Source organism: Poeciliopsis prolifica, unplaced genomic scaffold (assembly GCF_027474105.1).
Source record: "Poeciliopsis prolifica strain line A6 unplaced genomic scaffold, Auburn_PproV2 SCAFFOLD009, whole genome shotgun sequence".
NCBI lineage: Eukaryota > Metazoa > Chordata > Actinopteri > Cyprinodontiformes > Poeciliidae > Poeciliopsis > Poeciliopsis prolifica.
The window spans coordinates 2,763,875-2,790,503 of NW_026562384.1; the positions used below are offsets into that span (position 1 = coordinate 2,763,875).

The following is a 26,629-nucleotide window of genomic DNA, read 5'->3' on the forward strand; positions in this document are numbered from 1 at the left end:
GAAAAAACATACATTCTTCACGTTATATATATATATATATATATATATATATATATATATATATATATATATATATATATATATATATATATATATATCAGTGATTCATTCTTTTCTGGTATGTGAAGAATGAATGCTAAATAAAACTTAGCATTATGTGAAAAAAATGCTGCTAAAAGTAGGGCAAAGGTCTACTTTTAGCACTAATTTATAATTTTTCCCTATTTTTATACTTTATGCAGATGATACTTTGGTATTCTCATCAAAAAGATGTTATTATTCATAAATCTTTGAATAGTATGTTCATATCATTCTTCACGTTTTATAAATAGCACTTGGAACTATAATTTTTTTTTTTAAATCAGTGCTAAAAGTGGGGCAAAGGTCACAGTCAGAAAGCAGCGTCAGGCACATCTACGTTTTTTGAAAACGGCGACAGGTTACATGATGGGTGGCTGCACGGCAGAAACACAACTCCCTCACTGCCAGCAGCACACAAGCCTCTCTGTGTTAGAAACAGGCCTGTATTTTTTTTCACCCCACGGTCACAGAAACATGTCAGGGTTTGAGCCATGTCTGGGGCATTAGTGCCTTGCTAATGCAGCCCTGGACGTTTTGACAGTTTTGCCACATTACAATGGCAAACCTCAGTGTGTTTCATTCGGATTGTTGGTGGTAGGGACGTGATGCGGAGCTCTTCGTCACTTCACAACTGAAAATCAGAAGATATCAGTGTTGCGTATTGATTACTTCTAAGTAAGAGCCGTACTGTACAAAGCTTGTTTGTCTGCTATTAAGTTTTCTCTGCTAGCTTTCATTGTCTCGAGATGAAACTGTTTGTTTGTTCTTTGGGAAATAGTCAGATTTTTGGGAGCATGTGACCATGAACAACAATTTTGAAGTCTTGACCCAGACTCTTGGTTGGATTTAAGTCTTGACTTTGATGAGGCCATTCTAAAACATGACTCTGCTTTGCCCTAAGCTATTCTACTGTGTCTCTGGCTGTATATTACAGATTCTAATATTTAGCGTCCTCCTTTATCATATAAACTCTCTCTAGCTTCTCTGTCTCTGCTAAAGAAAAGCATCCCCTCGGCATGATGTAAGAGTAAAGAGGGGAGGATAAAATTCAGCCTGTCACAATATCAAATTTTGATGGATAATAAATTGTCCCAGAAGTTATCGCGATAAATGATAATATTGTTGTTTTGAGACCAATTTAAAGTAATGCAATGATAATGGTATAATACTGCAAGAAGACATTGTTAAATAAAAATGAACTTTAAATTTTAACGCTGGAAGTGGAGGACATTTTAAATATGCAACATAAGTAAACAAAATGACAAATAAACTGAACAATGAAGTCTGTGTGAACAAAATTGCCCTTAAGAAAAAAAAAACAGCAAGTTGAGACCAAAGCTCTGGACTGAAGACTTTTGTTGTCCAGTTTTTGGTGGAAAGAGAAAAAAGAAAAACAATAAATGATGCAAATGGAAATTATTCAGTTTGTCTTCATTTATTGTGTGCTTAATTGATTTATTTTTTATTATGCCAAGAGACAAATGCACGTCACATTTTAGACTTTATGAAAAACAAAAAACTGAAACTGTGAATAATTCCTCTTCCATTTCTGCTCCATTGGTCTGTTCTGGTACGTTTGTTTTGGTAATGCCAAGAAATAAAAGAAGCGCCGATACTCATGCGACTCCTCAGTTTGTAATGCAAATTTATTTATATATTTTTAACCAGTTTTTATGGTCTGAGATATTTATATGATACAGTGCTTTCCAGTTGTAGATATTGAGTTTTTTTTTTTTTTTCGTTTCTTCTCTTTTCATTTTGTCATTGTGTCCAACAGTGAGCCGAGTCCGTGGCGCCACCCTCCGCTCCAGTCCTGGTTTTCAGCGCCAGTGCCGGCCGGGCCGGTCCGGTCCCTGCTCCGCACTCCGGCCCTGGTGTTCCCGCTCTCCGGCTCTTTGTCCCCCGGAACTCGCTCTCACTCCTGGCCCGTCCACCGGGGCTTTTTTTTTTTTTTCTACTCGCATCTGGATCCCAGTACGAGTCGCAAACAGCCCAGCGTCCTGTGCCGCAGAAACCACGGCGTCTTTAAATTTGGGAAAGAAAGCAAGAAAAGAAAAAGAAGAAGAAGAAGAAACCCTCCGGCAACTTCCTGCGGTCCGCTGTCCTCCCGTGGTTTATCCGAGCGTCCAAGCCGTGAAGCAGTTTGTGTGAGACTGTGATTGTTGCCTCAAGTTGGAGAGAAAGTTTTTCAGTTTTTTTTTTCAGCTCGCCGTTTTCGCACATAAGTTGTTTTTTGTGTTTTCCTGTCGACTCGGGACTCGATGGTCAACAAATACCTGTTGCTTTGAGACGCGCGCGACGTTTTTAACAGGGTTTAGACTTTTCTCCATTTTTTTTTTCTTTTGGCGTTTTTCCTCTTTTCTCCTTTCTCTCCTGGCTCCCAATGTGTCGCCGCCGAGCTGGCCTCGGAGCTGCTGCTGTGAATGAAGTTTCTGTCGAGCTGAAGAAATCTCCACGAGCAAACCGAGACCAGCTTCACCTGAACCACCAAAACACGCCACACACCTGGGAGGCCGCCCGCCCGCTCTGAGCGTCACCGTTTGCGGCTCTTGTACTTTTTGAAAAGCATCTTTTCGTTCCTTCCCCCCACTGAACCTTAAAATGAAGACGCTGTGGGTGCTGTGCGTCGCCTCCACGCTGGCCGTGTTGTCCGTCTCGGCGACCGCGGAGCCAAAGTTGAAGAACTGCAACGAAGTTCGGGAGGCGTTCACGTCCAAAGGCTTCAACATGAACGATGCCCCCAACAAGGTGGTGAACGGTGAGTTTCGCTCCGCGGCGCCGCTTTTCAGCCGCCTTTAGGCGGGGAGGGGAGAAAAACCCTCCATCGTCCAGATTCACCCTCGTTTCTCCCGTTTTTACGCTTTTTGACTTGGCTGTGACGTTCCGTTTCCTGCTCTCGGCTCACGAAAACATGTTAAATATGTCTTTAAAAAAATAACAAAAAACACTTTTAAGTTGAAAACTCCAGCTGCTGTTACATTAAAGCTGCAGGCCAAGCTTGTGCGGAATGAATCAAAATCACCTCAGTCGCTTTTACGGCAGTGTTTTGGCGTGTGTGTAATTATGGAGTTAATACATTTTCATTTACATTGAAAAACAAATTGATTTTCCCCCAGAAACAAACCTCAAGAAGCATGCGCCTCTGGTGACGTCACGGAAGGCACAACTCATCTTTTTTTTTTTTAATTGGCATTTTTGAAACTTGTTGAACTTAGTAGCTCCATTTTACTTGGAAACAGTCAAACATTTGAGAACTGTTTGGTGCAGAATTTCGAAAAGTATGAAATTTGACATCTATCCTTTGAAAATAAATTAAAAGTTTATTAAGGGTGAGATAAAGGTTGAGTTTCCAAGGTTCTTTGTTTTTTCACAGTCTACATTTATGTGTATTTAGATGAAGACCATCATCACATACTTCACAATTTAGATTTGTTTGAACAAACAGGAAAAAAACAAAAAACACCCTTCGAAAGTTAAACTGGTCATTTGTGATTTCAATGCTATTTCTATGAGTTAATGAGTTGTACATGTGGCGTTTATGTTGGATACCTGGTTTTTAGCTGGAGCTAGCTCATAGGTCAAGCAGAGGATTGAAATTTCTACTTAATAGAATTCAGAATCACAAATGAAAGTTATCCGTGTTCGGTCTTGGGTAATCTCGTCCCAGCTTTATGGATTTTAACAGATCCACGTTAACCTGAAAGTCACAAATGGATCTCTAAATAAAATATATGAAGTAAAAACCCAACTAGGTGAATGTTTTGTACTTGAGTATCCCACAAAAAATGTCAAAGTTTTCTACAATGCATTCATTTTTTTGTTGCATGTTGACATAAAATCTCTGGTAGAAAGTGGATCAGATTTTCAGTTCCAGAACCGGTCAGACATAAAATGGACTGAATATATTTCTAAGATCTCCTGCTGTACTGTCAGTGTTGCAGTGGTGACATCTTGCCTCTCCCATAGCTAAACATTGTTTTCCATGTAGGAAATACTTGCAGCTAATTCATAACAATATAAGGGGGTATAATCGACACAAAAGCCCGACTCCCTGCTGAACGAGGCCAGGCCTGTGTTTATTTCCAGGCTTCCTTGGTAGAGGCTCCTGCAGCTGTGAAGTGCAGGCAGCCTGCGGTGATTTAGTAAACATTCCTCGCGAACAAGGCTTGTGGATTTGTCTCCTCTGCTAGTCCTCGCTTTTTGCGGTCGACGCTGGCTCTGTTTGAGCCGAACGTGGCCCAGACGAGGGTGCATGATGGGATCAAGGGCACCGGCGAAGGGGGCCTGATGTGTTGGGAGTTAGACGGGGGCAGGAGGGCAAATCAATGAAGCCAATCATGGGATGCAGCCAAGTAATGGAAACTTGGGTAGGGGGGCTGTTACAGTGAAGGCTTTGAGGGGAAGCGGGGGTTAGCAGGGGAGGAGGATTGAAATTCCTGTGTGCCCTACATACTTAAACCCTCCCCCACCTTTCTGCATCACCTTTTAATTTTAACAGTAGTTAAATGATTAGTGTGTTGTTGGCAGCTGTGAAGTGGCTCCAGGGTTTTTCTTTTTTTGTTACAAGCATGGCCGCTGACATTTTTGTTGTGGCGGCTTGCGTCTCTTATCAAGTTTTGATGTGCGCGGTGTCAAAACTTGGGTTTAATTTCTCTCTCTGTCGTACTCGATGCTTTTTGTTGTTGTTGTTGTTGTGATTTTAAGATTAAAACAGAGCATTTTGTTATCTTATGGCGAATTCCTAGGTCCTTTTTGTACCTTGCTGGGGTTTTTTCTGGTTGTTTCTCACAGAAATCATATCTGCAAATGCCAAACACCACTTGTAGAAGAATCAGGTGTGTGATGGCACGGAGACAAAATGAGCTTTTCAGATGTACACTGCGTTGTAAAAGTATTAATTCCCTTTACATCAGAGGTTCCCATGGCAATACGATACCGATATGGCGACTTTGAGTATTGGCCGATACCGATGTTGACCTAATACAACATCGATGCAAACGATGCATACTTTTATTACTTATTTGTAGCGTGGAAAGTTGGAAAACGCTTGATAAAGTTACAATCAACAACAGTAGTTGAAGAACAACTGACTGGGTCGTTTATCATTTATTATTAACCAGTGGGTCTGCATGTGGGATACCAGCGCTGCTGGATAGAAACGCTGGAGTGGAATCCTGGGGTGGGCTGCTGTCTGCGATTTTAGATATAGTCTGATATAATCAAATTCTTGCCTTTTTATCGGGGGGGGACACAACCAAGATCCAATTGGGACACAACCCTTCTGTTTTTTAAATTATTACAACCACTCCCGTCTCATGGAGGAATATGTGTTACCTTTTGCACTCCAAAAATCAAACTTTTGTGAATTGGCCAAACAATGCTATGTTCAAGAAGAAAACAATGTGGAAGAAGGTCCTCTGATTAACTATTTCGGGTCTGTGGTGGGAAACAAATACCGTGCATCATGATGAATAAGGTGTTAACGGTATGGATTTAGTATTTTATAGCAATATTTTGTGGTGCTATTGAGGTGACGATTAAAAAGAAAAAGTGGATAAAACTGCTATTTATTACTTCATTTGTGGCTTGGACTTCCTGGCACAACATTCACAGCTGCTTAAACACTTAAAAAAATATTTCCACTCCGGGTGTCATTGATATCGCTAAGCAGCACATGCCGACTGCGTTTGACTGTGTTTTTGAATTCACTGATATTTATTGATGCTTTCGTGCACAGTGAAGAATCTAGTAAAAATAACATTTCGTTCAGTCTTTTGTAACACCAATAATTGAAATTTATCGAGATGACAATAAGTCATAGCATTTTTTTTAATGCTAAACAAGGAGTAGACTTTCAGCATATCGTTTATCATTTGTTGTGATACATTTATCAAAAAAAGAAATCGTTTCTAACATTGTCATGATAAATTCCAAATGACTGTGTTTAAACAGCCTGAAACTGTCCGTATTGCCGGGAGTTTTACTATTTTCTCCACTTTTACATGAGAGCATCAATATTATTAAATGCAGCTACTTTGTGCTGTTCAGTGATACAAATTTCACCTCTTAATGTGACTGGTGACCTAAAGTTACCAGAAAATGATGTGATTCATTCTTATCATCACAATACTACCACAAAATACCGCGATAAAACTTTGTCACTGTATGGTCGCCATCCTTACAGTGAAACATGGTGGTGGCTGCAGCATGAGAGGGATGGATGCTTTTCTCACCAGTCTGACTGAGCTTTGGCTTCACATTTTGTGGGCCGAGAGAAGAAGAAGAAGAAGGTTTCTTCTATTTTTGTCTTTTCTTTTCACAGTGTACGAATCTGCAAGAGACGTACCTCAAAAAATGTCAACTTCAGAGCTGTGTTCACAAGAAGTGTGGAAAACCACGGATTATTTTTCTTTCTCTTCACAACTTCTTGTGGTCTTTCTTGCTGAATCCCAATAAAACTCGCTGAAGGTTGCGGTTCTGACAAAACAAAATGTGTTGAAGGGTTATGAATGCTTGAATAATGCGAGACGCTATTCATCCAGGCTTGGCTGTTTTTAATTGATGGACACTAGTAAACGATTCATTGGGGGAGGGAAAGACTGTTGAGTCTCCACATACACCCTCAAAATGTCTGGTTGAACTTCATAATTAAGTAATAATTTTAACTCGGTGAAGTTGTCGAAATGCTCATCCTGAATTAATTTTCCTTTCCGTTCGGCTCCATAAACTTGCGTGAGAACAACACATGGAGAAAGGATTCACTCGCCCGTCTTGGTTTTAATGCAAGTAGGTTTGGACTTACCCTCGCTTTGGTGCAACCACCATAAATCCAGCGTGTGGAACATGAGTTCTCGGTAGAGACCGACATTCAGAGATCGCATTTTGAACCACAAACATCTCGAGTTGTTGTTGGCAGCCAACAGATAAGAATTAATGTGTGTTGCCGTCAAAATTACCCACCGGTTTATCTGAAACCAGATACGAGTCGGCAAAATGTTTTTTAGGCGGTGAAGCTGCAGTGGAAACCCAGACTGCTGGAGTTTAGACAGAATGAAGTGATATGGAGGAACAGCAGGCTTGCTTGGTAAATTCCTCCGTTATCCCATGGTATCAGCTGAACCGCTTCCCATGGAACTGGTTCAAGACTTGGCTTCCAAGTTTTCTTTTTTGTCTGTCTGAGGATGATTCATTTGTGGCTTGTGGTGGAATATTTTGCATAAATTGGGAAGTAAATTTTCCCAACACAGTGAATAAATAATCACGGAAAATGTAAATGGTGGTTTTTGCTGCCTGACTTTCAACTAATAATGTGTGCAACTGTTGTATTTGATTCTTTAAACTACAAAAGGCTTTCACTGGCGAAGATCCTGAGAATTAATTTATTTGCTTGTGGATTAGAAGTAAGCTGGATGTAAGACCATCACCGTGTGAAAACCTTAATATTACGCAGCGTTGTCATGGCATCACATTGTAAACTTGGGCCAACAGCAATGATTATCTCTTCATCTGCAATGAGTTTGATTGTTACAGTTAGTTTTATCATCAGTGCCATTTGTTCTTTTTCACTTGTACTTTGGTGAAAGTTTTCAGGCAGTGTTCCTGTACTTTGTTTTCTATATCAAACGAACTAAAACCTTTGAAAAACCTCTTCACCTGTGGCGGCGCTGGACCAACAACGACTGAGACAAACGACATGAAAATATCTAAAGACGACGCAGAGCGCAACTTTCTTTCACACAAAATGTAAACAAAATCGGAGTGGTGTGAAATTTTAGCCTTTGTAGGATTGCTGTTTTATGTTTGGTAAAAGTTTAAGCCATTCCTCTCGCTAATGCGAGATTCACACGTTTGTTTTGGTTGTATTTAGCCATGATACTTTGCGCTGTGGTTAGCTTCCTGCTTTTGGAGCGCTCTCCAGTTCGCTTGGCATTTGAACGGCACCAGAGCTCACTTCAACCAAACCCAGACCTCGGTTTGTGCTCCACAGTTTGATTTTCTGGTCCTGATCAGGGTTTGATTTCCCATTCACGCTTTCACAAATGAACCGAACCATCTAGACAAGCAAACTGGATTTTGATAAAATACTAAGTAGGCCTGGCGTGAATGCGCCCTTTGTTGGCTACAATTTATTTAAGTCACATAGATTTATATTTAGCTCTCTCTACTTTATAGGACTATAGGCAGTGTATGCAGACAGTTTAACTGGCTATTAAATATGAAATATTTAGGTTGAGGCTGTGCCTTTTAGAGAAATGAAAACCTTCAGACGTTTCCTTTGCCTCTCACTCGGTTTCATACAATATCTTTTTACATCCATATTTCCTCTTTGTAGAGAGAAAAATCTGTACAATCACATCAACATGGAAAGTCTTGTTAGAACTGGTTCCAGTCACTAATAGCTAAACAACATTAACGCACTAATATTAAATTTCAAAAAATGCCCCATTGCTACTTTATTAGCTGATTTTTTTAAAATAGTGGGGCAACTGTTTGCCTTTGTGCTTCAAAGTAAGAGTCTCAAATATGCATACAGCAACGTGTCAAGTTAAAATTACTAATCTTTAACTCCAAAGTCTTAACAATAGTTTGAAGCCACATGGTCCCAGCTACTGGACAGTTTCTTCCTGGAAAGACTTCGCTTTGACGAGCAACATCATGGAGTTTAAATTAAATCACAAGATCTCGTTGTACCCCTACCTATTATTCTGACTCTTTCTCATCCATCTCATTTGAAGGTTTATAAACCACAGGAACAGTATGATGATATCAGTTTTGAAACCACAACTTTTGAAATTCTTGAGGGAACTTGTGAGTGTACTCACTGCTGAGCTGGATTCCTCAATGCACTGTTTCTTTTCTTCCTTTATGAAATAAAATCTCTTGATCATACCTCTGCATTGTACCTAAACTTGAAGTGTTCGTGACCACAGCTCGTCGGCCTTTGGGCCAGAGGGAGAGGTTGTCGTCTTCAGTTCCACATTGTGAGGAATCTTTCCCACTAAGCTAACGGTGTTCTCAGAAGTGGAACCATTTGGAGAAATAACAGGCTGGCCATTGCTGGGACATTCAGCAGATTAGATAAGGGCGGTGGGGGCAAGGGTGTAAGGTCTGCAGGCATTTTTTTTTTTTAGACCAAAGATCAAGATGAGCAGCTCTGCTCAAAACAGGTGCTTAGGTTTCCCACTCCTGTAATAATTAACAGATTAGCCAAGTGTTCAACTTCCTCTGTTGAGGTCAAATCTTGAAACTGGCTCGGGCGTAACTCTGCTCCTCTTCTGGCCCTACAAACGTCTCCACAACCAGCATCTTGGGTCGCTCGTGTGTCTACAATGCTACGCTATCAAAGTGTGGAGTCTGGGACATTTTAGGACCCCACACCAACAACACACATCACACACTGTAATATAAGCAATTAGCAAGTTAGTGACAGTTCTTTCCCTATATTTGAGTCATTAAATATAGTGAATGAACCACTCTAAAAAAGTAGTTCATTCACTTTCCTGCTCCAACACACCTGCAAAGGCCTGCTCACGAACTATTCATTTGATTCAAGTGTGTTGGAGCAGGGGTACTTAAAATTACACATGCACAAACTTTTGATTGGGGGCTTGTCCGGTGTTCACTCAACCCACTCGTCCGTTGACCTGCTGGAGATGGGAACCAGCGTTTCCACAACCAGAAAAGAATTAAACAGATAGAAACATTAACAAGGTTGTGATTGTGCACATAAATATAAATTGGCTGATTTTTATTTTCTCCAACAAGTGGCTTTTGTTTTGGAGTTAAGTGCCGATAGCCTCTGCTTAGAGGAATTCGCAGAGTGAAAAGTTTTCTAGCGAATCTACAGTTTTTAGCAACACACAGAGATCCAAGGAAGGGCTGCACGACCCATCACTGTAATATCAATGTACAAATTTCAAAGGACGATTTGAAACACAATATTTGTTTTTCTCATTTACAATCACCTCGAATAACCACAATGGATCCTAATAAGATATCTATCCTGTTATATGAAGTCTGACTGTAGTAAAAGTCTACACCCAACACGCTTTGATGGCTCTAAAGATGCCAAAGGTCAGTGTTGGAAGTGAAATCATTTCAGTTCAATTTTCTAGTATCAAACAGCCTTACTTCAAGTGTTTATTACTGAAGCAAAGGTCGTTTGGCTCTGGTTCAAATCAAAAAAATTTCTCTGTTGTATTTCTAAAAGGTCCTCATTTGTACTGAAATAATTTGTATAAGTGACTTTATGTTTTCAGTTGTAATTGCTACTATTGGCAACATTTTCATATTCAAATACGTTTTGTAAATAGTTTCTAGTGAAGGAAATTCAAGATGCGACAATAAGTGCTGGATTTGAAACTTGAATGTTACAAGTTTATTACCTTATGTCTATGATTAACGTCATTATTTCAAAGAAAGAAGGGCGGTACTTGAATTGACCTTTTACAATAAAGGTACTGTAAGCGATGAAGGCTGCTGTCCAACTAGGCTCCACATTGCATCACTTTGGATACTGTCAATGATGCTGCTGATTGAATTAAATTCACATTAAACAGAGATTGTTAAAAAAAAGGGTTATGAAACCTTTATTCAATTTATAAAAACACAGAAAAACACTTGAGCATTATTTTGGTAATCGAATCACCTTGGATTAGGACAGTCACAAAAACCATATTAAACCAAGGCATAATTATTTGCACTTGATTCTCAAAACTTATGCTTTGTTTGTAGAAATAAAAATCACAATTCTAAGTTTTCCAAAACGATGCCTAAAAGCTTATGGGATGCATGTATCGTTCAGCAAGTTAACTTCTTGCTTCAGCATGACCTTAAGTTTTACTGTTTGAAGCTCCATCCTTCAAGAAATCATAACTGAAACGTAAAAGCTGTCTAACCTTTGCTAAGTTCGTAAGAGGTTGTTTTACATTTAGGACTTCAGAATTGCAATTTCACACCTACAAGTCTGACTCACTGAAGTCAGGAAATTACTCTGTGCATGTTAAATTATGTGTGCATCAAGTCTTTAAGGCTCTTACAGCAGTGCTATGGTTCAGTCTTTATTCATGTGTAATAAAGAAGTTCTCACTATCAAAACAGAGTCTTTTCCACGGTGGAATAAGCTGGACAAACATTAATATCAATGATTTGTTTATAGACAAAATGTTTGCAGAACTGGATAATAAAACGGCAGCAAAAGCCAAAGCATGAGCAATAAGCTCTGATAACATTCCTGAGTGATGAGCTGAGTCCTTGCAACACTGTGCCAGGAACCAGTTCAGCTCTTCTGCACATTTTCTGAGGCGGCTTCAGATTATGTTATTGAGTCTGTGTTTGTTTAAACGGATCACATCTGCTTTCAGTTCACACTTGTGCTGCTTTTGGGAATTAAATGAAAAAACATTTTTACCGATTTCATGATCTTCATTATTGGTGTGATTGATAGTTTGATCGTTCCTGGTGTTGACATCCACCTATCTAGAGTTTAATGATCTATAATTGAGTTTAAGCTACATTATGTTGGGTTCCTGCAAAGACGGGGAGCCACGCAGGCTACCTTCACCCTTTGGGTCACATGGGTTGTGACCCTCAAATGTCAACCACATCCGACCCTAAGTTAATCTTTTCAACCCTCCAAGATCGCTGAAACGCGTCCAGCCAAAATCTGACAAACATTTCTGTTTCAATGAAGTGCATCACATCACAATCCCACCACTGTTGGCTCATCTCACACATCCAAACAGACTTTTCTCCAGAAGTTGGTGTCAGTGCAAAATGCAGTTTCTGTTAGTTGTACTTTTGTTTCACTACTTTCATACTGGTTGCGATCTAGTGCTGAATAAACTTTAAAACTGATCCAAAGATGGCAGCATCCATTATTGCTTCTATAAACGGTGCATTGCTGTGCTAACGCTCTTCTTCTGCACATGCTGGTCGCTGCCTTGGGACAGTGAACCGTTCACACAAAAGTCCAATTACAGTCACGTCATTCAGCAGCATGAACAAGCACGCAAATAAAATCAGATTTTATTAAAACCTGCAGTGTAAATGTAGCTGGTTGTGTTTGTGTGTTGTGGGCTCTTGTTCTAGAACAAATTTTGGTTCATTTTCCTCTGAATGTTGGTGTTTTGTTGAGTGCTGACGCCTGTTTCCATCGGTTTTGGAAACCAAGCAACGTGTCGTTGACGGGATGCGTTGCTTGACATGGAAGAAAATCCTTCACCTGTTGTCCACTATGTTTGTGCTCCCTTGAAATGGCAAATGGCCTGTATGCTACACTCAGTCCTTGGGTTACAGCCACATCTCCAGCCCCTCTGACCACCATCAGGCAACGTGGGTGAAGTGCCTTGCCCAAGGACACAGCAGCAGAGGTGAACAGAATGGGAATCCAGCCAGCAACCCACAGACAAACTCGGATCTCCTACTCATGGGGTGAGGCCACTGGCAGTGTCACGGTTCGTGCGGATGAACCTGACATACCACAGTGACCGACTGGATTTGGCGTTAGGAAATCTCATTCCTCCGGCAGAAACACGCAACTATGGTTCACATTCACAGATCTGTCACTGGAAAAGCCCTGTGCGTGTCCAGATGGGGTCAGAGAAGGGAAACGGAGTGGAAACATGCGGCAGTTCTTATCTGAGTTGTGCGTGGCCACCTTGAGATCTCCAGGCTGCTGCGGCGTCCTCTGCTGCATGGCTGGCAACAGCTGCTTTATCACCGTCCCAAAGCAAACCAGCATATCCCAGCCTTCCCAACACAAGACTGAGGCAAAGCTACAGGAATGTTGGTGAAATTAGCTGTGTGGAAATAGTTTTGACATCCAAGAACTTGTTTCGTCTTTAGGAAAAGTCCTCAGCAACAGGGGAATGTTAAGTTCCTCTGGTACGCTCATTTAGTATGCTCTGAGTGTAGCATCAGCTCAATAGCTGTGTGTGTGTGTGTGTGTGTTGGCTGAGTGTCCGTTATTCCATCACTTCACATCCTTTGCTTCGGTCCGTGCCTTCAGTCCCCCCAACGAAAAAGGACAAGTGAGCGACAGATCAGTAGGGGGTGGATGCTCTGTGTGGGAACAATTGAGCTACCCCCTCACCCCGTCTCTTTTTTTTTTTTAAGGCTCGCCTTCCCTCCCCTCCTCTCAACACATTCCACACCGGACCACCAAGACCTGCACACAGGAGTCCCGGAGCTGGGAACACAGGGCAACAAAGAGAGCGCTGGAAGAGCCGAGAGAGAATTTGACTGACAGGAAAGCTTTTCTTTCTCTGGGTCAAAGTGATTTTTCCAGGGGAAGAGTTGGTCCACAAGGAGTATTTGGATCTGACTGGATACATACATGCATTTTTGCAAACATATGGCTGCCTCACCTTGATTTAATAAAGGTTTCCGCCCCCGAAAGGACCCACGTCAGAGTATTTTTAGCACTCGTGACCACAGTTAAACTCGACTCCATCCTTTTGGTGGCCACAGCAAACTGCGAGAAATCCTGATCTGGCTTTGTGGTTTTCCATATTTTGAGCTGAGTGATCGCCTCCCCTCCCCCCTGCCACATCCACCAATGAAGTTCCCTGTTAACACATCCTGTTTGCAGGCTGTTAAAAGTTGGCCATTTCTCTTCCTCCCCATCTGTCCTGACTAACATGTCAGTTCATGTTCTTGTCCTGCTGTTCCCTCTCTTGCTGCTCCTGCGGGAGGTTTTGTTCTCTTCCCTTCTTTTCCTGTCTTCATCCCTGGGTGATGATTTTTTATTTTCTTTTTGCTCCTTTCTATTGTTCTTTCAGGTTCTTTTTTTCTTGGCTTCTTCTGACACACCTCTCTGTAATCGCCACTGCTTTTGCTGGGCTTTCTTTTGGCTTTCCTGGTTCAGAATATGTGCTGATGTGAATATGTAGAGGATGTTCTTCCAAGATAAACATCGCCTGAGGCACCAAACTCCCTATAATTATGATTTGTACCAAGTGTATATTTTTCCCCACTATTTCATTATGAAACTTAAAAAACACTTGACTTACAATTGGCATGGGTCAGAATGAGATTCCTGAATGCAAATACAACATTTTAAAAATTTCCAACCCATTATCAAGTTGCTTTGATTGAACAGAAAGACACACTGCTTCCAAAGCTAATATATTCTTGCAGTTAAAATATACATTTGCAGCTTAAATACATAGACTTGAATAACCTTTGTTCAAAGTTTTTCTCAAATGTTCCCTTTCCGACAATCTGTCAGATTATTGAAATGACCATCAAGATAATCTTGAGTTATTTGTGTTATGTGGGCTGTTCTGAAGGACGCCAGGATCGCTCTGACGAATATCCCTGATTGTCGATCAGTATTGCATCGTCTCGACCCAATATTGCAATGCGTGTGGTGGCGCCCGCGGACAAACGAGACGCAGCCTGGTGAATGTGAAAGTTCATCGGAAAGTTGTTGAATCAGAAAGTTCGGTGGACATTGTAGACATTTCTTTCTATTGTTTTTCACTGTTAGACAAAGTCCACAAACTGTGACCGCCGCTTCTTCTCGGTCGGCCATGTTTGTTTCCTCTGAACTCACGTTTGGTCTTGAGAGGTTTTTTTGAGGTTTCCCGCCTGAAATCTGGCCAACAAGTTCAAAATCAGTCAGTTGCTGGGCAATATGAAGCAACGGGTGTGGGAGTGGCAGCACTGATCATACTTTGTTTCTAAAACTGAGAATAGCCTCATCCTTCGACTTCTCTGGGATTCAGAACTACAAACTCTTAATGGAAAACAAGCTGCTGCACTTTGTTGGTTTCGGTAGCTGGCGGGGAAGAACGTGCATTGTTTTTAAATCAGCAGATCAGACCTCAAGGACAAACTGAAACCCATATCAGTCAGAAAAATCTGCATCCAGAATAACCTCGGATCAGTTCACCCATGCGGCTGCTTGTGGACAACTCCTCCGAGGCGCTATGTCGCGCTACGTGATCTCCTCTTAAACAATCGACTCTGGTGATGCTTTCGAATCCGTTGTCTCTTTTTTTTTTTTTTCTTCCATCCCCTCTGATATTTGAGCAGTGGTTTGTTTCTTTTGTGATGCTCATCCCGCTCGTGGTGTCACTCAGCCAGCTGTGAGGAGTGTGGCAAACAGCCACCGGCTCTGATCTCAGCCTGCCAGAGTGGAGTGTGAAGTCATGTCACCACATCGTTCCCCAGTGGCGTGTGTGGGCGTGTAGGTGTAACCCTACCGAGGTTAATGGAGGTTTTTAATTTCTGGGGAGCAGCCGCGGCCCGCTGCGTGTCGGCGTTGAAAGTCGTGGTCATCGTTTGGGTTTGTGCGGCTCGTCGGAGGCCTGCGCGGTTCGGAGGGGAGCGAAGCCAGAGACTCTCTGGGGGCGTTTGGGCCGAAGCCTCGCTGCTGGGCGCAGGCTCGAGGAGCCGTAACTCCTGCTAATCACTCCCAAGGCCTGCATCAAGACGCCCACTGATGACGAGGCTCTCGCTCGGCTCGCATATCCAAAACGCAGTTAGTCTAATAGGTTTCCTAATATTTACGCAGACCCGCTCTGCGGTGCTCGTTCTTGGACTCATTTTCTTATAAATTACAGGGTTGGAGATCGAAACCTCAGCCCCCTCTTTTTTTTTTTTTTGTCCAAGAGAAAAGAACGAGTCTCGTCCTCAGCCGCTTCGCATAGCTGAGTGTGTTTGATGCCATGTGTTAAAAGCAGCTCATCAGAACTCTGATTTTCAAACGGCAGACAGCCTTCTGGCCTCGTGCCGACCGGAGAGCCGGGCTGTAAAAAGAGGAAAAAAAACCCACACATGAAAGGATCAAATACTTTCTACAATGATGGCTCCAAATCTGCAAATCATTAGATGAGTTTTTTTTCCTTTCTTTTTTTTATATGCAATAAAACAAGTAGTGTGGGAATGCAGGAATCTGCACAGGGTTTTGGAATAATGGGAATCTTCTGGGCAGCAAGTAGCTTTGATTTATTGACACATTGAGAGCATGTCATCGGGAACGGACCGAGCCATCCATGACTGAGGCCCCATTAAACCATTGTAGCGTACGGTTTAGGCTTTCGAGGTCCTTTGACAGGCGGCGATGAGTGGTTCTCTTCCCACTGCCCCCGCCGGTGTCCAGTTTCCTAAAGCCCAACAGGTATATCAGAATCTTTGTTGCTCTTTTGTGGCTTTGAGCTTCCAGAAATCTGATCCTGTACCTGACCTCATTCTGCCTGGGGGGCTTCGCCAGGCCGCTGTCCTGCCTCAACATCTGGTCAGATTCAGACGGTCATTTCAAAACTTTACCTGTCGCAGTCAGACGCTCTTCAATTAATCGCGTAGTAAATTTAAAATGACTCCAGTAGCTTTGATTCTAATTTTTTTTTTTTTTTGAAATCCAGATTTTGCTTAGAGACGTCATAATCATATTCATGGTTCTGGTTCATGGTTCTTATTGTTTTTGGTTGCTGTGTTTTCAGTTCCAGGATCTGGTGATCATTTAAAATTGATCAGCTGGAAAACTTCCATCATTAGTAAAATATTAATATATTACTCTAAAATGGTCTCAAAATAACAATAATTGTTGCTTATTGCAATAATTTGCTATCATGACAGACCTACTCTGTATTTGTTCGGTATTTTAAAGAGATTTGACCAATTTAAGATGTTTTTGACCATTCAGATTTCTTACCTTTTCTTGCTTTCCTACAGTTGGTTAAGTATTTGTATTGGCAGTTGTGATTTTATGATGGCAGTGGGTGTAAAAGCAAATTGTCGGATTTCAAAATAAAGCAAAGTGATTGAAAGGCGACATTTTAAATTGGTGTTTATATGCATCATAACATTTTATAGCTGTGATTACTCTGGTAAGCTGGGCTGAGCGAGGTTTTCCAGTTCCGACAGGAAGTTGGGGTATTGCAACTCTTAATGCAAATTCAGTCGTCATTTGCAAATCTTGAGCAGACTTGTAATTTTCACCAGTCACCACAACTTTTCCTGCAATTCTGACCAAATCATTGCAACTCCACTGAATTTTGACCAATCCCATTAGCTATCTTCTAACTTAACTTCCTGATTTATTGTGTCTCCTGAAAGCTGAAACTATGCAATGAAATCATAGCATTTATTTATTTTTTTTACGAAAAACATTGAGATATTCTGTAGGATTTGCTGATTCTATGTAAACGTTCATGTTAACTTGAATGACTAATTTGGAATTCATGTTTTGTGCTTTGACAACTTCTCGAGACATGACTTTATTCATATAAACTCCAGTTTGAAGAAGGTCCTTGAAAATATAATTTAAATACCAACCATGCCTCTTTTTACTTTGTTTTCAGATCACTTGAAATTGTCGACAATTCCAACTTTTTGTCAGACCACATTATGGCAAAAATAAAGCTTAAAAGAATTTGACTGCAGTCATTTCAAGTTGTAACAAAAACATTGCAACACCCTGGAGGGCTGCTAATCATTACTAGAATTAGAGGCTTTGTGTGGATTTCCTAGAAAGTGTTTGTCGTTCCCTCAACTGAGTTTCCCAAAAGTCTCCAACATTTTCATCTTGCTCCTTGACAAATGCAGGTCAAACACCTAATAAGATGAAACCACTTTGCTTTACTCTGAACCCTCCTGTTTTCACCTGCAAGCCTTGCTCTCTCTTGGCAGGAAATCGCATGCGTTATTATGTCATTTCCATTAAATCAGTATAAAAAGGTCTTCAAACAATATTATTGTTCATCACAATTATTTTTGAGACAGTCGCTCAGCAAAATTTAAGTGATCTGGCCTAAGTGTGTGCAGGTCCAGCATCTTAAATTAAGAAAATGTGGAAAGCCCAAAAGAATAAAAAGGAGCAACTTTCTGTTATCTGCTGAATGTTTTGCTCTCTACTTCTCCCCCGCAGTCTGAATGAACGATGAGCATGTTTTCGAAAATAGGTTTCTTTTAAAAGGCATTTACTGTAAACAATTCCCTGGTATTAAAAATAACTGACTGGATGTTTTCGTCCTTTGGGGACTGAGAAAATGTTGCCTTTTTCAGGTTTCTATCCGTCTGAAATGAGACGCAGCCAAAGCTCATTGTGCATTTTCTTTTTTCGTTTTCCGTCAGAATTCACGTAAAACTCCAAATTTCAACAAATTCATTTGTTTTGAGTGGGGGTTGCATCTTTGTGGTACAACGGGCCTTCCAGCAGTTCCAACCCCCCTCAGATGTCCTCGTCCATTTGGTCCCATGCAGTGCGCAAAGCACATTTTAAAGAGGACCTATTTGTAAGCTCAACAGTAGGCCGTTTCTCTGACAGCAAAGCCGTGTTTGTGCAGGGTCCCTTGGTAAAGCACTTGGCCTTAAATAAAGAGTGTTTTTCATCTTCTCCTTTAAAGTCTGTTTTTATTAGTGTGCCATGAGTCAGTGGAAAGATGGAGGCCCGATGTAGAGGAACAAGCCAGGAAGGTCTTTTGTGCCCCGTTTTTCTTTTTTCCCCCCTTCTCTCCCTCCGCTTCCGTCGTCTCTGGCGATAATCATGCTGCGCTGCGACTTGTTCTTCCGCTTTGTCTGTAAAATCACCGCCGTTCTTTGCGAATCTTAAAAAATAGCAGCCCAAGTCTCTCGCTCTTCAGTGCAGAATCAAGGGTACGCGGGTTGAGTAAAGTGTCAAAGTCGAACTTGCCGTTTAAAAAAGCTGCAGGACAAACAGTGCAGATATGAAGTTCAGACACCAAAAAAGGAAGTGAGAAAGACGCAGGAAAACGTTGGAGATTACTTTTTATGGAAGATAACTAGAGGTGGTGTGTATTTTGTGGCGTTTATTTCATACTTGTTACCTGTGCAACCCAAGCTTTCTTTTTACTCGGAAAAAGTGAAACAAGTTACCAAAGATTTGTGGCGCTTATGACATCCAATCATGGTCCGCTTTACGGCAAGACAGAAAACTCAGTTCAATATATTGCTGTGTTGAAATGTTAGATGTTTGTTTTTTAGTTCATATAAACCAGGTGGGTATCTAGTCATGGGTTGGGACTTACGTGATTTAAAGTTGTTTTAATTCAAATAAAAGCAAGGATCATCCCCACTCCGGATCCACCTGATTATTGCACTTCAGTTCATATTTATGCAGATTTATTTTGATGGCTGAGACAGTGATTCAGATGAATCATGATTGTAGTAGCACTCTTTCAGGCAGCTTACTGGCAGTGTACAGCAACAGGTGGGGAAGGGGCTCTGCTGAATTTGTTGGAGTGCTACAATCACTTTCTTGCTTTCGTTGGTATCTCTCTTGCAGCAGGAAAGTTGCACAGTCACGAGAAGTTTGGGATTTTCAGTGGAAGAAAATATTTTTTTAAAGTTGCTTTTATTTCATTCGTTCCTTCTGGGAGTTCAATGGAGAACGTATTGGGGTTGTCTGGTATAAGTTGCTATTTTACCATAAAAATGTCTTAAAATGACAAGAAAAATGTTTTAATGAGAAGAAAAGGCTTAAATAAAGAGTGTTTTTCATCTTCTCCTTTAAAGTCTGTTTTCATTGTTTTGTGTGTTGCAGTTCTCACAAAATTCCAACTTTGTTCTCATGAAATACCCAGAAATGTAGCCTGACCCTCATATTTTGTTGTAGAGTTGAAATGAATTCAAACTAGCCCAATCAAACAGAAACCGTAGCACACAACTTGTTCAACAAGATGGTGGCTGACATCACCTTGCACTACGGAAACCCAAGGACTGCGCCAGTGGGGAAAAAAATCAAAAAATTTTAATCCCAAAATTGAAGCTTCATAAACCAAAAATTCAGTTAATCTCCCAACTCTAGCAGAATATCACTCAGGGTTGAGGAAAAATCGAGAATTTGGGGAATTTTGTTGGAAACCCATTTCAAGACAGATTTAAAAAATAAACCCTAATTTCTTTTAGCACTCCCTGGTATACCTTAAAACTGGCCAGTACCGAGTGTGCATGTTCAACAATTAGCTCCAGAGCAGAGTTTTGGATTATGGTTTGTGACTTGTTGGACTACTTGGAAACGAGCTGAAGCTGCGACAAAGCCGTGACCTGGGAAGTGGTGTAGGCAGGGAGCTTTTGTGTGTGGAGACAAAGCCAGAGATGCTGGACCAGGACAGAGAGAGAGAGGGAAAGAGGGAGAGAGGGAGCAGGAGGGCAGCAGACAGACAGACAGACAGAGCGAGAGGCCAGGGCAATGTTGTGGAATCTCCCCAGGGGCTTCTGGGTAAATGTTCATGGATGACGGCGTTGTGGAATTTCACAAATGGAGAGTTTTAATTGGCCTGAGGCCCCGACTGGTTTAGCAATCAGAAATGGACTCCGGTGGCAGCAGGCTCAGATTTATGGATCCCAGCGTGGGCATTGTTTGCTAAATTGACTGGCTTTTAGAAAGGAATTCATACAGAGGAGGAAAAGAGGGGAAGATTTGGAGGAGATTAACATTTTAATGCGATAATTCTTCACTCTGAAGTGCTCGGTTTAAAAAATAAAAAAGCCGTATATAATGCTGCGGAGCTTAATGAGTCCTGCTTCGTGACTTATAGTGACCTTCTTTCTTTCTTTTCTTCTCGTGCCGTGTAACTTAGAGATTTAATATTTTAACATCTGTATTTTGGAGCAGTTTTGATTTATTTAAGGAAACAGACATTACCCAGAATATTGTGTTGGGCTGTTAAGCTGAAAACATTCACTGCTCCAAAGCAGAGCTTCCTGACTCATAAAGGGATTGTGGGCATTGTTCTGAGTGGCATAAATCTCTCATGTCATAAGCAGAGCTCGTGCTTTCAGAGCTCTCAGTACTACTGAGGGGTTTCCTCCCTGGCTTAGATCTTTTTATTTATGGGACTCACTGATGCTCTCTGCAGTTGTTCGTTGGCGTTAACCTCTGGTGAATCATGACTCGTATCGGCACCAGGGCTCTTACTCATCGTGTAAGCTATGCTCAGCTGACTGCGTGCAGAATATTACGGCAAAACTAAGAGGGATAGTTTAAGTTTAAGGGGACTTTCAAGATTCACGGTGGCGTCAGCCCCTCCTACATGTCGGGTCAAACCACTTTGGTAGAGCTTTAAGACGGAGTCGGGTCCGTCTCTGGTGCGCAGGGCACTGCGGCTCTTCTAGTTGTGTTATTTTCTGTCTTTTTAGATGATTGAATCAGTTCAAACCTTTCTATCATCTGCATAGAGTGTGTTCATTACAGCCACATACCACAAACAACTGGTTTAGAAAGAATAATCTTTTAAAGTAGGGAAATATCTGAGTGTTTCATACCAAATCCATTATTTCTCATTGTTTTTGTCGTCTTTTCTTAAAATGACAGAAGACTTTTTAAAAACGTATTTTTATTTCAATCGTACCTTCTAGGAGTTTTCATGTATTCAAAGGCTAGCTAAAGACATGCTGTAAAACAAAATGGCTGCTCTCTGGGCATTCATGAATGCCTACAGAGGACACTGTGTTAGCATAACCACAAAAGCTAACGTATACAGTCTTCCTTATTTCTGTTTTTTGGGGTAACAAAGTGCAAAGGAAACTTATTGGAACGCCTCGATTGGCTTCTTTACAATAGTAGGTCAAGTAGAGTTGGTTTTTCAGCTTCCCAAGCTTCCTTTTCTTTGAAAATTTTCAATATGCCATATGGAGAAATTTGTAAATGAGCAAAGTTTTTGCAGATAATTTTAAGTTTCATACCACAAAAACTTTCCTGAACTGTGAATTCACTGTGTGGTCTGTAATTCCAACTTAAGGACCTCCCTGATGCTTACAATGTCTAAGTTTGAGTCCTTTTCTCTCTTTACTTGTGTCCAGTGTGATGGCTGCCTGCAGGTGCTGTCAGGTATTTTATGATACTTTCTGTTTCCAAACAGCTGGTGACAAAATGGTGATAAAGCTAAAACTTATCCGATTTCCTTTACTTTAACTTCTCTTATTTCAAGTGGGTGCAGGTCCTAATCAAAGAATTTGTGATTCCAGTTTCCTGAACTGTTTTGGGATCTGATTTTGACCTGCCGTCCAGCAGTCACCGAGGGTGTTTGTAAGTCAGGATGTAGCTGCATCTACAGTCAAGGTGTGAAACCGCAACAATGAGTCTGCTCAGGATAGTCGGTCTATTTTCAGCCTGTTAGCTTGTTTTCAGCAGCTGTAGGTCAGTGAAGAATGGGTTCTGATTGGGAGCTGCTGCTGTTCTGCCAATCTTATCTATACCAGGGATGTCCGTCCTTTGAAAGTTGTGTGAGAGGCATGGCAGCTCACCTGAAATCTCTCCACAACCAGATCTATAGAAGCACTACAGCTTCTGTAAGCTCTTCATCAGGGATTTTGTTTTCTCCCAAAAGAAATTCCTAAATTTCTGATTGATTGCAGGTAGAAACAAGTTAACCAATTTAGTGGGGAAAGATTTTTATTTCATATCAGTCTGTCAATGATTATAGATTCATGTTTTTGTTTTAACTGTCTGAAATACTCCCAAACTAATTATGTGGCCTTTCCTCTATTATCCACAATTTTCTCTTGAGCTGTTGTTCTAATTTTCAACTCCACCCTGAATAATTTAGATTTCCTAGTCGAGCCTACCAATTGCCTTAATTTCTTATGACAAATTCATAAATTGCCCATAATCCGGATGGATACCAGCAAGTTTGATGATCTCAGTTCATGCGACTTCAGTGTGAACACTTGTTGAGCAGTTTTCTGTGTGAGTCACTGCGTCGATGACTGCGCGGCCATAAACGCATACCTTTGTGCAAACGTCCGCTGAGAGGAGTGAACTACACCCACGTCTGTTGGATCACCGTTAAACTGCTATGCAACGAACTCAACAGGTTGTTACTAGCTAACCAGATGGAGCGTGAGTAAGTTGATGCCACCAACCTTGCTTAGCTGACCATGAGAGGTCGACCGGCTAAAGCAGGACCTTTGACCGCCAAAGTACGGTGCGGTTCTTGATCCCACTTCAGTGAAGCTACCAAACCTCTACCGGACGTAGACGTGTCTTGAGAGCACTTTTGTTCACAACTCTTGAGTTTGCTGGTGCCTTCCTCCCCTCTGTGCATAAACACTCAAGCTAAACATTACTCATGACCTAAACGGGCTAAGGAGAAACGTTCGTCAGCCTGGCTTGTCTGTGCAGGTTCTCAACGCTTGACTCTTCCTTATGTCACCAGTAAATGAACCCACGCAAACTCCAAACAATCCCTTAAAGAGCAAAGTGAGTCATTTAGTCAGGGTTTTGGAGAACTGAGCAGGGGCAAAGTGAACCTCTTAAAAGGACAAATGCGAAAACAGCAGTGGGCGTTTTATTTTCTTTTTTATACATACCACTTTATTGAAGCACATCATTCAGATAGAGGAGTTCCCCTCCCAGCACATCTTGTTTCTTTTGGACTTTTTCTATGCTCTGAAGCCTAAAAGACTTTTGTTCTGACTGGAGCAGCTGGGCATTTAGCATATATAAAGCGTACAAAGAGTAGGTAGATGTGTTGCCCTGCCCTGATTGCTACCATACGAACATCGGATTTAATAATTGTCTGTTTTCATCCTTACACAATTTCAAAGAGGACAGGATCATAAGAGCTATAAATGTCTCACTCGATAGTTGTGTGATGCACTGGGTTTTCTTTGGGGTTTTTTTAGTTCTTCTGTGTATTTCCAGCAGTGAAGCGAATGTCCTGGTGCTCGGTGGAGATGAGCGTTAGCGGTATTTAGAAGGGAGCACTTGCTGAGACTGAAACTGCTGCCGGTGGCTTTAAGCGGGAGTCTGCGGTCGCACCGAGCAGCAGAGCATGAATGTTTGAACTCCCCTGCGTGCGCTTTCGTCCTCTGAATAAAAACCGAGCTCTTACCCAACGACAGGAATTCTTTTAATGGGGTTAGGATGCAATGGAAATGGATTTTTCTCAACTTTTTGCTAAAAATAATTATCAGCAACACAGAGGGGGCAGCTGTCGCTTTATTTATTTTTTTGGAGCAGTTTGTCAGAATTTGAAAACTTCTTCTGCGAGGCCATTTCTCTAGTTTTCTAATTAAACGGAACGACGCTGCAAGCTCGTTGGATTTGATTCAATGTTCCATTGCCAACGACGACAACATAATTGGTTTTCCAAGAAATTAACAGTTGATTAAAGCCAAATTAGTTTAATTTTGGTTTCTGTCAAAAAAAAATATATTATTTTAAAGCCTTGTTCCTTCAGCAGAACGGTTTGTAGCAGCTATTTACCGAGAAACCTCATCAGGGATTTTTTCCAGAAATCCCTGATGGTGATCCTTAACAGAGCAGCTTATGAAAAAACATCTGTTTAAAAATATCAGATAAAAGAAAGTAAGTTTCTTTTTGTTTTTAGTAGCTTGGGTTTGTAATGGTGCCACAACAGGTAGGAGCCATTTTTCAAAACGACATAAGCGCCTCATGTCATCATGGTTTCACCTTCCAGCCGCTGCTCGCTGATCATTGTTCTCATAAAGGATGTCACGTAGATCAAAACCTCACACGACGGAGCTCGGTGGCGGCAGCTGCGTTGGCTTCTCTATTCAGCGCTTCTGAATCTGTCCCACATCTTCTCTGATGTGGAGGAGAGCACTTTAGACGGAGGAGAGCAACAGGAGCTGCAGATTTACTACTCTGGAGACCGGCAGCCGTCCTCCTTCACATGCTACAGCAGGGAGCTTCATTGTAATTGCCAATTATGTAATTACGTCTGCCTCCTCATTCCTGAGCTGTTTTGGATACGATAAGCCACTCAACACGTTTTCTACTTTCACAGATGACTCAGACAAATTATAATTGTTGTTTTTAATCAAATTCAAGCATCTTCTTCTATGTCTAGAGTTGATGTGTTTTCAATGAACTTGCTAATATTTATGGAAACTGAGAAGGGAGGCTTCAGTGATGGCCCATCTCCAAACAGCAGCTGCATTTCCATTACAAACTAAATGGAAATCTTTGTCAATATTCTGCTAATGTCAGGGGGGTAAAACACATTTTCCAACACAGCCGCATTAGATATATTCGTAACTTGGCCATCAGACGTGTGAGGAGACGTTCAGGCGTTGGAGCGACAAACTCCACCTACTTGGGAGTGGCTACTTGTGCAGTGTTTTGGGAATATTGTGTTTTCCAATTTTCCAGAAGAGCTATGGTTTCAACACGTTTTAATGACACACTGTGCCAAGCTGTGAGAGCTCTGGTGAAACTTCATCCTACTGCCACTTCCTGTCGTCGTCTTTGTCGTTTTCCCCTGTAGTATTCGTCGACAGTTGTCTGGATTACCATTGTTTTTACCATTTTCTCACTTCCTTTGCCAACCCATACTGGATGCATTCTGTGCAACACCAACAAAAAACCTTTAGGCTCAGCATTATGACAAACGCAAAGCCACTGCAAAGAGCCACAAACTATCCAGAAGACAATTTTTGCTATGCTTGATTGTAATGCAGCAGGATCACGCAACTATCTCCTATATTTATAATCTTGCTCTTAAATTTGAGTTAAGGCATCATTAAAAGCTCTTAAAATCTTTAATGCAGATGCCCTGTTCTGTTGGTCAGCTTTAAATGAGCCAACATGCAATTATATCCTGGTGGAATATAGGGGCTGACATTCATCATGTAGATTATCATTTACCGTAATCAGTTTCCTATCATGATAAAAAAAAAAGTTTTGATTTGTTTTCATGAAAAATTCCAATTTAATGACTCCTTAAAATAAATTTAAAAAATCATAGTCAGAATTGTTAGTTTTTACAATTTTTGTCACTGTTTTTTCAGTGAGAAAATCAACCAAATTACAAATTTTAAAAAATTGTTAAATGCAGTGAACGCGAGCAGCTTATTCCCACTTCTTCAAGTGATTTTGTGTGTTTGTGGTGGTGCGATTGATGTGTCATACAGTCACCGTTTTACCTCAAAAGAAAAAAAATGGTCACTTCTATCGTTATCGGCAATAGTAAAAAAGAAATACAGTCCATAACTTCCTGGCCTCAACTCTGTGTGTGTCTCCTCTCAGTGTGTGTGTGTGTGTGTTGACGCGGTTATTGTCATGATTGAAGCACGAATTACCTTGCGCAGTGGATATTCTGGCTGGCCAAGTTGAGGGGGGAGGGGTCAGAGGACACGACCTCTCTCAGAGGAGTTGCCGTTGACCCTGGACCTCTCTGGTTGAGCCTGCAGGGAGGTGGGCACTACGAGGTCCGTCCGGTCCGGGGCACACGAGGTGGTGAGCTGTCTAATCTGTTTTTTGTCCGCTAGGCGTTTTCACCTCTACCGACCCCCCACCCCCTTCATCCTCTTCATCCTCCTCCGCTCTTCCTTTGAGGACAGAGTTTGAGCGACAGGACAATGTCAAAGGGAAGTGACTGATTTTATAGGCCGTTTGAACCCCCAACAAAACAAAGGAGACGCGGCGGAGCAAATGAACGCCACAACACGAAGTCGCATGTTTGTTTACAGCATGCCGGCGTCTTATTCGCCGCGCCATAAACGGCACTTTCCCCTCTTCTAAGTGACACCGGAACAATGGTGCGCCACTATGTCTCGTTGGTTCCTAAATTACTGGGGAAATCAGAGAGAGAGAGAGAGACAGACAGAGAGA

At 41.5% G+C, this 26,629-nt stretch overlaps 1 protein-coding gene across 1 annotated transcript in view; it reads left to right on the top strand.

Annotated features, from left to right (window-relative positions):
- The first annotated feature begins 1,696 nt into the window (after positions 1-1,696).
- The window catches only part of gpc4 (glypican 4), a 41,639-nt gene continuing 16,706 nt past the window's right edge, over positions 1,697-26,629 (top strand). The window contains exon 1 of the mRNA XM_055034319.1: positions 1,697-2,839. Coding sequence (XP_054890294.1) covers positions 2,683-2,839 — 157 coding nt within the window. The 5' untranslated portion in view covers positions 1,697-2,682. The remainder of the gene's footprint in view (positions 2,840-26,629) is intronic.